At 38.9% G+C, this 12203-nt stretch overlaps 1 protein-coding gene across 1 annotated transcript in view; it reads left to right on the forward strand.

Moving 5' to 3' along the window:
* itgbl1 (integrin, beta-like 1) overlaps positions 1 to 12203 on the forward strand; it is a 48174-nt gene that overhangs the window by 25377 nt on the left and 10594 nt on the right. Inside the window, exon 8 of the mRNA XM_079427471.1 lies at positions 2407 to 2523. Coding sequence (XP_079283597.1) covers positions 2407 to 2523 — 117 coding nt within the window. The remainder of the gene's footprint in view (positions 1 to 2406; positions 2524 to 12203) is intronic.

A 12203-nucleotide genomic window follows, 5' to 3' on the forward strand; every position in this document is an offset into this window, starting at 1 on the left:
TTCCTCCGAGTTTGATAATGGTGGCCTTCTCTGGTGCACAAGGACCAAGTGGTGTTCTGCACTGAGAGGGAATGTACTTTCTGAATATGTCCAATTACTATGTATATGTATATGTATATGCTGTGGAATTGTGTGCTGAATGTTTAAGTAAAAAAATAAATGAATAAAATTATATACAAATGTACCAATATGCTATAGAAATATGACATTTTCAAAACAAATATGCCGTATTAGTGAATTACACTTTATATTTATGAACATAAATTTGGTCCCTATAGCTGCTGAGAAGCACCTGAAAAGTGGACTCGTGATGCCTTCCAATGCCACATCTTAAAACAACTCATTCTGTCCTCCCTGACCTTTCATTTCCTGTGCTGATTGAAAGGCTTCCAAATGCTATGTTTCAAGATTGTCTGACAGAAGCAAAATATCTCAAAAGAAAAAGTGGTAAAGCTAGTACTTCTCCCCAGATTGCTTTATATTCAGTACCAGCAAATGACAGGAAGTAGTGCATTAGAAGCAAATAAAATATTAATGCCTCTTAAAATGTGCAAATGTTGAATGATTTTATTCTTACTGCTGTGTACATTTAAAGTAATTTTATATTCATATATACAAACCTACATGCATTTGCATCTTAAACCTTACTGTGAAATGGTCCACCTCTGGTTCTTTGTGGCTCTTGACATTTCTTAATTGCACTTTAAAAGGGAGACAGTGAGAAATCTCCTCACCCCCTTTAGCACCCCAGAAGTCTCATTTGCATGAACCTCTGTATTTGGCATGTTCATGCTTCACAGGAGACATCAGGATACACTCAGCACAACTCCGGCACGCTTGTCATTTAATGTCAAAGCTGGCAGTGGTCTGTGCAGCTAAACACTGGTGTCTTTACAAGCCTGATTGTCCAAAGGTGGATTTCGCAAGTACACTCTTAAAAATAATAGAATCAATGGTTCCATGAAAAACCTTAAACATCCATGGAATCTTTTCTTTAGGGTTCTTTATAGAAAAAGCTTCCTGAAATTATTAAAAAGTAGGCTACTTAATACTAAGAAGGAAAAAAATGGTTGTTTTAAGAACTGTGTACACATATTTTTTTTGCCAAGTGTTCCAATGCGGAAATGCACACTAATGCATATAATTTTATTATGTACTGTAGTATAAATCTGTGAATCGTAACATAGCCAATGTCTCAAGAAAACTCCATAACTGTGACAATATTGTGATAGAAATCCCGATCTAACACAGAACAGCTGGCACACCTCCCTCTACAGCGTTTACTCTAAATGCCCATCTCAGGCTGTAAGCACCACGATCATAAATTTATAATAATGTAACTCTTAGAGATGAATTAGGGGTCATATTATTGGAAATTAATGATGCTGAGCCATTATGATGTTTAACAATTTAGAGGAACGGGGCTTTTGTCTTGGCACCTGCGCAAGCACGGCTCCCTCGAGAATTGAACTTGCCGGATGGCTGTCTCTCAAATATTTTGAAGGAATTAATTGTTTCGATTCGGACCAAAGCGCAGTACATGATCAGCGAGGGAGCCATTAATCACACTGAAGCTGCCAGCGCTGATTTCTCCATTTATACACATATATTGCAACTAGCCACTGTGAAAGCATATGGAAAAGATACACTTTGCCTGTCTAGTGCATCATGTGTTTTGTACTGTCTGTATAAAGGCACTGAATAATGTGCAGAATCAATTTATGCTCAGTAGTTTAGTTTGTCAGTATGATAACTTGTACATTTTAACTCATTGAGCTCCACTTGTCGCTGACAGTTCTGTATAATTTGGTACCGGTGATGGATAACGCTATTAGAGGTGTGAAACTGAACGGAATCAGACAGAAAAGACAGGTGGTTTGTCATAAAATGTTTTTCTTTATGTGTTTTGAGCACTTCTCTCTTGCAGGCTTAGCAGTTAAATGTTGGGTAGCCACACAAGGCTAAGGGAAGGGCTGCATGACGTCACTCACGCTAATCAATAAAGGAAAAGTGTTATGACATCACCAGTTACCGTGGCAACGGCAGCACACAGCTTTTATCTGCTTGGCAGGCTGAGGGGTTGTCAGACAGGGGGTTGCTTTGTTGTTTTCCTCGCCTGCATGGAGCTGGAGTTGAAACGGCTGTCAATGTCAAACAACGACAGTGCCACTTTAGCAGACTAATGTACTCTATGATAAGTATAGGCCGAGGCACTCTGTGCTTTTTAATGCAACGAGCTTTCCGGTTGACCTTGAAAAGCCAAATTCAAGGTGAAATGTAGATTTTAACTACCTTCATACAAGATCTTGATAAGAAAATAGCAAAAATGGCCACATATTAGATTGCTTTGGGTTTCACTGTCATGTTTGGTTTTCTTGCAAGTCACAGAGTATTTGTGTGTTTCAGGGCAGTGTTTGTGCGGTCAGTGCACATGCCACCCACCCGGAGATAAACGTGTACACGGCAAGAACTGTGAGTGTGACGACAGGCAGTGTGAGGACCTGAACAGACAAATCTGCGGAGGTAATACACAAACACACACAGCAGGACAAGATAAGCATTAATGATGCCATTGTCTGACCATCTCTAGATGCTTCTGGTCTATGGGCCATAGTAATGTAATGCTCATCAAGACTGCATTTATTTGCTAAAAATACAGTAAAAACAGTAATACTGTGAAATATTTGTACATTTTCAGAATTTTCGCCAGCCATTACTCCAGTCACATGACTTTTTCAGAAATTATTCTAATATATTGATTTGGTGCTCAAGAATTTATTATCATCAATGTTGAGAACAGTTATGCTGACTAATGTTTTCAAAACCATGATACATTTTTTCCCCAGGATTCTTTGATAAATAGAAAGTTCAAAACAACAGCATTTACTGAAGTATTAATTCTTTTGTAACAAGTCTTTACTGTTACTTTTGATTAATTTAATGTGCTCTTGCTGAATAAAGTATTATTTTAAAAAATCATATTTTTCTACATTTTACAATATAATTTAACAATTCACAATTATGATCAAATGGAATACTTTAGAGCTGTAAATGTCTGGATATTAAGTTAGATGTAAAATATTTTTTTGTACATAATTTGCTCAGAATTTAATCACTCTTGAAAAAAGAAGAGAAGCTAGCTTTCTTTTTTGCCTCTAGTTGATCTATTTATATATATATAGTGCCCTCCATAAGTACTGGAACAGTAAAGACAAAAATTGCTCTGTTGGCTGTGAAGGCAAGTCATTTGCAAATATGATTAAAAGATGAACATGAGACAAAACTACAGAATGTCACATTTTATTATTAGCCGTTTCAACACATACATGTTTTACCAAATAAAAAGAACAGCACTTTTAGAGTTCATCCCACTCATTGATGTGAGCATAAGTATTGGGACAGTTGAACATAAGGCAGATATAAAAGATTAAAAGCTATTATTTAGTTGCAGATCCCTTGCGCACAATCACAGCAGTGAGTCTGTGACCCATAGACATCACCAGACTCTTGGTCTCATCTCATCCAATTCCAATTGTTGCTTGTTTTGTGGAGTTTCTGCCTTTACTCTCCTCTCCAGCTGGTGAAATTCATGTTCAATCGGATTTAAATCTGGAGATTGACTTGGGCAATCTAAGACTTTCCATTTCTTTGCCCTTATAAATTCCTTGACTGAACTGGCAGGGTGTTTTGGGTCATTGTCCTGATGCAATATGAAGCACTTCCCAATGAATCTGGTGGCATTTTCTTGAATATTGGTAGGCAAGATGGTTTTGTACCCTTCCAAATTCATTCTGCTACTGTCATCTTACATTAAATCATCAGTAAAGTTGAGAGGGCCTGTTCCAGAGGCAGCCATGCATGCCCATGCCATGACAACACCGCACCATGCTTTACAGATGAGGCTTTATGCTTGGGATCATTTGCAGTTCTCTTTTTTTCTCCACATTTTTGCTCTCCCTTCACTTAGATAAAGGTTCATCTTTGCCTCATTGGTCCATAAACACAGTTCCAAAACTCTTCTGGCTCACCTTTGTGCTTTTTTGCGAACTCTAATCTTGCCTTTCTATTTTTGGTGCTGGTCAGAGGTTTGCATCTTGCTGTGTAGCATCTGTAATTCTGTGTCAAAGTCTCCTGAGGACAGTAAATTGTCAGAGCATCACCCCAGCTTTCTGGAAGTTGTTGCTGATTTTACAGACAAGTCTTTTAGGATTCATTTTCACAGCTTTTATGATTTGTCTGTCATCAACTACTGTTGTTTTCTCAGCCGATCAGGTAGTTGTTGGTTGCTGGTGTCGCTGATGGTTTCCAAACTCTTGATTTCTCCATGCCCTTTATTTTTTCTATAGCTCTAATTGACTTATTTTAGCATTCAAATTACTTGCTTTTCTCTCAAAGTCAGCTCCCTCATCTTCATCCTGGTTTGTGTGTGTCACCATCGAATGCAAGATTCAGAATACAGAAGTAATGAATATAACTGGTACAACACATTCCCTGCTTTTAATACCTGAAGAGTTAATGCAACAGGACACAGCTGATCACTTAGAAAGACCTGTGAGGCAACTGTTCCAATACTTATGCTCACATCAGATAGAGGGATGAACTCTAAAAGTGCTGAACTTCTTAGCTGGTAAAACATCTATGTGTTGAATCACCCAATTAATAAAATGTGACATTCTGTAGTTTTGTCTCATATTCATCTTTTAATCATATTTGTAAATGTCTTGACTCCACAGCCAACAGAGTCTTTACTGTTCCAATACTTTTGGAGGGCACTGTATATATATATATATACACACACACACACACAGTGGGGAAAATAATAATTTGATCCCCTGCTGATTTTGTAAGTTTGCCCACTTAAAAAATAGAAGGCTTTATCATGTTTATGGTAGGTTTATTTTAACTGATAGAGTCAGCATACAAATGTTAAAAAAAGATTTACATTTTAGTAAATCAAATAAATATTTGATCCCCAAGCAAAACATGACTTAGTATTTGGTGCAGAAACCCTTGTTGGCAAGCACAGAGGTCAGATGTTTCTTGTAGTTGGTCACCTGGTTTGCACGCATCTCAGGAGGGATTTTGGTCCACTCCTCTTTACAGATCCTCTCTAAATCATTAAGGTTTCTTATCTGTCTCTTGGAAATTTGAAGTTTCAGCTCCCTCCACAGATTTTCTATAGGATTAAGGTCTGGAGACTGGCTAGGCCACTCCATGACCTTAATGTGCTTCTTCTTGAGCCACTCCATGACCTTAATGTGCTTCTTCTTGAGCCACTCCTTTGTTGCCTTGGCGGTATGTTTCTGGTCACTGTCATGCTGGAAGACCCATCCATGACCCATCTTCAGTGTTCTGGCTGAGGTTCTCGTCCAAGATTTTACAGTAAATGGCCCCATCCATTTGCCCCTCAATGTGGTAAAGTCGTTCCTGTACCCTTAGCAGAAAAACAGCCCCAAAGCATAATGTTTCCTCCTCCGTGCTTGACTGTAGGGATGGTGTTCTTGGGATGATAGTCAGCATTTCTCTTCCTCCAAACACGACGAGTCAAGTTGATGCCAAAGAGCTCAATTTTGGTCTGATCTGACCACAGCACATTCTCCCAAGCCTTCTCTGAATCATTTAGATGTTCATTGGAAAACTTCAGACGGGCCTGTACATGTGACTTCTTGAGCAGAGGGACTTTGCGGGCACTGCAGGATTTCAATCCATTGTGGCGTAGTGTGTTACCAATGTTTTGCTTGGTGATTGTGGTCCCAACTGCCTTGAGATCATTAACAAGGTACTCCCGTCTAGTTCGGGGCTGATCCCTCATGATTATCCTTACCCCATGAGATGAGATCTTGCACGGAGCTACAGACCAAGGCCGACTGATGGTTGTTTTGTATTTCTTCCATTTCCAAATAATCACACCAACAGTTGTCTCCTTCTCACCAAGCTGCTTGCTGATGGTCTTGTAGCCCATATCAGCCTTGTGCAGGTCTACAATCTTGTCCCTGATGTCCTTTGACAGCTCTTTGGTCTTGCCCATGGTAGTGGAGAGGTTGGAATGGAAGATACAGATTCTATGGACAGGAGTTTTATACACACAGTGAGCTGAAATTATGAGTATCTTCTTAAAGTGACAGGACTAATCTGTGTTCCATATGTGCACATAACCAATCTGTGGGAGCCAAAATTCCTGCTGGTTGGTAGGGGATTGTCGAAGAGTTTTATTAATCAAAATACAAATGAATCAAGTGTAATCAATGTGAAAATAGCCATTTATGTATCAAGTTATGCTACTATTATAAAATTGTATCTGCCTGCATGTGTAGAGGCCTGCAGAAGAATGGAATGTGCAGACGTATGGTGTAAGGTAAAGCTGCACATCCTGTTTTGACATGATAGGGTCTCTTCCTTTAACGTAACATAAATTGGGGCCTATTGTCTGCTCTAAGAAACAGATGGAGACTGTTTCCTAACAACAATAACGGTATAGGAAATGTATAGAACACGCCTTAGGGGCAGAGCTTGTATTTAAGCACGAATGAACAGACAGTCGGGAGATTTCGCTGCAGCGTCTCTCGGTTTTATTGTCTCTGATAATAAAATCTAAATTCTGGCATCAAAACCCCAAGACTCTGAAAATGATTTCTCAGAGCACTGGCAGAAACCACCACAGGATCAAATACTTATTTGACCTACTAAAATGTAAATCTTTTTTTTTACATTTGTATGCTGCTTTTTTCTGGATTTTTTGTTTGATATTCTGTCTCTATCATTTAAAATAAACCTACCATAAAAATGAAATACCCTTCTTTTTTTAAGTGGGCAAACTTACAAAATTAGCAGGGAACAAATCATTATTTTCCCCACTGTATATATATATATATATATATATATATGTGCGGTGGGTCTAAACTGTTTTTACACTACATAGGGGGCTTCCAGGTAAGCATTTGCTTCTTGGATTTTTTTATTATTATATTTTTTATAATGATCATGTACAAGCTTGTGGGTTTAAATATTAATCCACAGAGATTCCTGCTAACTGTACACCACATCATCCAGTCAACTGAGAACACTGACATATTAGGTCTGTATTTTTACATATTACGATTGAATGTAAAATACACTTATACAATATGACTTTAGGGATATTGATATTAAACACTAGAGAACTAATCATATAATATATACAGTTTTGCCAAGGGCAAGTAGGTAATTAATACAGAATCAGCATCTACCCTGCCATAGTTCATGGCCGCTCTCAAATCATACACATTGTTTCCATACAGGCAAAGATGTGCACTTTTTATTTAACAGAGACAAGTGTTTGTCAAAAACTGCTCACTCAGAAGTCTTATTAGTATATATTAGAATTTAGATGTGAGGGTGAGTTGTTAACCATCCTCAAACTTCCATCAGTTTTACCTATTCAGGCCAATTTGCAAAACGGTTTCATACATCACAGGTGAACACTGACAGTGTAATCAACCAATCAGCCAATGGAGGCACTGACTTCTCTCACATGACTTGTTGCATGTATTTTGCACACTTTAGGATCTCTATGAGAAAGCGATGAGATGAAGAATTGCAAATCTATCTCTGAAACTTTATCCCCTGGTGTTGCTCTTGAACATTGTAACTTTGGTAGCACTTTATTTTACAGTCCTCTTCCTCATGTACTATGTACTTATTATAGTAATTACAATAACTAGGTAATAACTAAATACTAAACTTGAACCTACCCCATGTATTACTTTAAATTACCAGCACGTTCTTAGGTAAGTACACTGTTAGTACACTGTAAGTACATTTAAGTACACGTACTGTAAAATAAAGTGCAACCGTAACTTTTCTAATAATTTTGAATTATACATTATTCTATCCCCTATTTCAGAATATTTATTTTGCTTTGTATCTGTACTGTTAATTATTTTCTCATTTGAATAAAGAGGCACTCCTTGGAGAAAATTCCTCTTCTACAAGCCTGCCAAAATGATTAATATTTTCAAGTTGGTCCTACTTCTCTAAAAAGTTTACACTCTTGTTTGAAGCATTTAAGCACAGATAGTTAACTTGGCAAAGTTTTTGCTGAGGCCAAATCCACACCACTTTAGTCATATCATTTTAATTTAATTGACATTTTCTAAGGCTATTTGCCCTTGAATAGCAGCTTGAATAATGAAGATCACAGTATGTACTGTACTTTGAGATGAAGGCACCACAGGAATATTGGCACTGAAAATAATTGTCACTTGTGTATTCCTAGAATTTGTTGACATTGAAACAGACTTTACAGCTTCTAGTCATTCCACCAGTGACTAGAAAGCTATACTATACAAGATGATTTCCAAGCTCTCCTGCTGGGGTTTTCAGGTCATACCTGAGCATGTTTGTTTCTTTGCCTGTATACGACTGTGTCATGAGTGCTTGTCCAGACATCAATGTCTCTGAGGCCACATAGATCTGTTGCTACGACTTTCACTCCAAGGTCAAGAAGATTATTGCTTTCAATTTCTTCTCCACACTTCCGCCACTCAGCCATATGCAGGAATGGCACGTCATGTAATTAATCAGAATACAAATTTTAATTGCTTGACAGCCCTAATATATTTCTAATCTGTATCTTGTGTGTGGAGTTTTCTTTTTTATATACTTAATATACTTGAATGTAATTTGATGTTGTAAATCTCCTGAAATAATAATAATTGAATAATATTAATACTGTAGTTGTCATTTTTCATTCGAATTTGTTTAATATAACAAACATATTTGACTTACAAACTAGCGAGTGTCTCCATAATGGAACAAAAAGCATCAAGACACATTTTTAATTATATTTAACTCGAAAAAAAATATGCTGTTACAATTGACTGGCTAAAAATGATCAGTTCTAGCATATTAATTTCACTATCCATGATAAATATCTATAATATATATCTGCCACCAATATAAACCTTTACAATTACAATCCTCTACTGTATAGCAATGCCATTCGAGGAACCTGTGATGTGATGATAAATGAGCGTAAGCATTTCACTAGAGATGCACCGATTGCAATTTTCTTGGCCGATTCCGATTTCCGATTTTGGCCTGCCGATACCGATTTTGGCCGGCCTATACCGATTTTTGGCCTGCCGATACCGATTTTTGCCGATTCCGATTTTCTTTCCAAGAACTATAATTGACAGCATATACAAACAAAAATCTATGCAAATTTTAATTTACATAATAAAAGATTACAATTTCCCCAATCTGGACTAAGTTACAGATTTTCTCTCACTTAAACAACTCTCAAAATAGAGTGCTCTGTGACTGGAAAGAGGAATAAACTTACGTAAATGAGTTACTGTATGTAACAAAACAGATCATTTCCCACTATGTTTGTAAATGGTAATTTTTTCAACCAATTCATTCAAACGGCTGATTCATTCATAAACGAGGCAAGTGACTGTCCTTATGAATGGGCCACTGAATCATTGACTCACTGGATTCATTCAAAAACGTGGATTCATTCAGTAACTTTGGTCGCAACTATTTTCGTCAGCTAAATTGTGCAGAAACATTCAATATTTTGTCTAAAATCTAAGTCACTTAATTTAATTTTTTTGTTTATTTAAATACTATTGTATAAAATTTGTGTCACGTTGCAATCTTGTTGATATTGATATTAGGGGAAACATCATGGCCGTATAATGTTGCTTATCTAAATCATATATTGAAAATATGTTTTTGTTTTCTTCTACTGCAGTACGCATATATACTTTCTGTGCGTTATTCTGTGTGCTGTCTCTCTCACACGCTCACTCAGGCTGTGCAAGCCTCATCTGGCACGACATAAACATGATCAGTCGACATTTACACTGAATGCCATTAAAATTAGACTCATTCTCACAGGAAACGATGTGTTCACAAGCGACTGTGAGTGTGCGCGTGGCTGCGACATCATTGCCTGCGCCGCTGGCAATAAAAGGATCGGCTCGGAATCAGCGAGACGTGAGACGGACCGGCCGGTCACCGATCCGCGCCGGTAATGCGAAAAATCGTCAGATTCCGATCACTGGCCGGTCAATCGGTGCATCTCTACATTTCACCCATGGTACACGCCAGCATCTAAAGAACAACATTTCTCCTCTGTGGTGGGGATACAAATTTAATGCCGCTGCTTTCTGAATGCTTATTGTGTTGTGTCACTAAGCGACCAGCCGCCACAGCTCGGCCCACTGCCCTTGTGTGGACCGGCCCTAGGAGATGTTTAAATATGTATAGGGGTCGTCTGCTGTGACTGCTCGAGTCACACAGACAGATGAGAGCCTGCTAACGGAGGAGAAGTGTGGAAACACGGCGTGCCTCCAGCTCTCAGCTCAGAGAGAGACAGCCGTCACACACGCTGATGAAACGTTCATCTCAGCTAATTGCATAGACGGTCCTGCAGGACTGAATTGGTGTTCAAATAAAGGGCAGCCTTCAGAAATGCCTATCATGGGATCTTTAGCCCTCGAGAAGCCATTCCAGCTGTATTAACATGAAAGTGTTTTACTGACATGCAGGATCATCAATATTTCAGATTGGATTTATATCGTTTTATGAGGCACTTGCCCGAGAGTTTAAGACTAGGCTACATTCTTTTGAAAATATCCTTCCAAAGATAGGTGTGAGAAACACCGTGATTTCGAACATGCCCACACTCGAATTGCATTTACGGGCAGGATAATGGGGAATCGCAGGTGCGCTTTAATTGAAAGGACTGGGGTGCCACTCACCAAAGCAATTAAATGCTCTCGTAGGCTGGCTGATTGAAGCAGTCAAGCATGTAGCTCAACCAAGAGTGCATCAAACTTCAAGCCTGTATACCGACACCCACAAAATAAACGAATGAGAGAGACGAAGACAAAGAGCCACATAAAAAAAAAATTTTTTTCCATGCAGTTATTATAAGGTGCAATGGGAATGCAAGCACACACACCCCTCCCTCCCTTAATGAAAACTGTGTAATGACCAAAAAAATAGTTTTCTTTTTATCGAATATTGATGGTACAACATAAACTGCGTTGTTAAAAAAATAAATGGGAAATGGTTTGTTTTGATTAAACATCATCTAGAAATAAAGGGATGCGTGAAAATGACTCCCCAGCCTGGGGCAAAAATACATACACTGACCAAAATTATAAACGCAACACTTTTGTTTTTGCCCCCATTTTTCATGAGCTGAACTCAAAGATCTAAGACTTTTTCTATGTACACAAAAGGCCTATTTCTCTCAAATATTGTTCACAAAGCTGTCTAAATCTGTGTTAGTGAGCACTTCTCCTTTGCTGAGATAATCCATCCACCTCACAGGTGTGGCATATCAAGATGCTGATTAGACAGCATGATTATTACACAGGTGTGCCTTCGGCTGGCCACAATAAAATGCCATTCTAAAATGTGCAGTTTTATCACACAGCAAAATGCCACAAATGTCGCAAGTTTTGAAGGAGCGTGCAATAGGCATGCTGATTGCAGGAATGTCCACCAGAGCTGTTGCCCGTGAATTGAATGTTCATTTTCCTACTATAAGCTGTCTCCAAAGGCGTTTCAGAGAATTTGGCAGTACATCCAACTGCCTCACAACCGCAGACCACGTGTAACCACACTAGCCCAGGACCTCCACATCCAACATCTTCACCTCCAAGATCGTATCAGCCCAGCCACCCGGACAGCTGCTGCAACAATCGGTTTGAATAACCAAAGAATTTCTGCACAAACTGTTAGAAACCGTCTCAGGGAAGCTCATCTGCATGCTCGTCGTCCTCACGGGTCTTGACCTGACTGCAGTTCGTCGTCGTAACCGACTTGAGTGGACAAATGCTCACATTCGAGGTGTTCTCTTCATACACAAATCCTGGTTTTCACTCTACAGGGCAGATAGCAGGCAGCGTGTATGGAGTTGTGTGGGTGAGCGGTTTGCTGATGTCAACGTTGTGGAACGAGTGGCCCATGGTGGCGGTGGGGTTATGGTGTGGGCAGGCGTATGTTATGGACAACGAACACAGGAGCATTTTATTGATGGAATTTTGAATGCACAGAGATACCGTGATGAGATCCTGAGGCCCATTTTTGTGCCATTCATCCACGACCATCACCTCATGTTGCAGCATGATAATGCACGGCCCCATATTGCAAGTATCTGTACACAATTCCAGGAAGCTGAAAACATCCCAGTTCTTGAATGGCCA

This window comes from Barbus barbus, assembly GCF_936440315.1.
Source record: "Barbus barbus genome assembly, chromosome: 10".
NCBI lineage: Eukaryota > Metazoa > Chordata > Actinopteri > Cypriniformes > Cyprinidae > Barbus > Barbus barbus.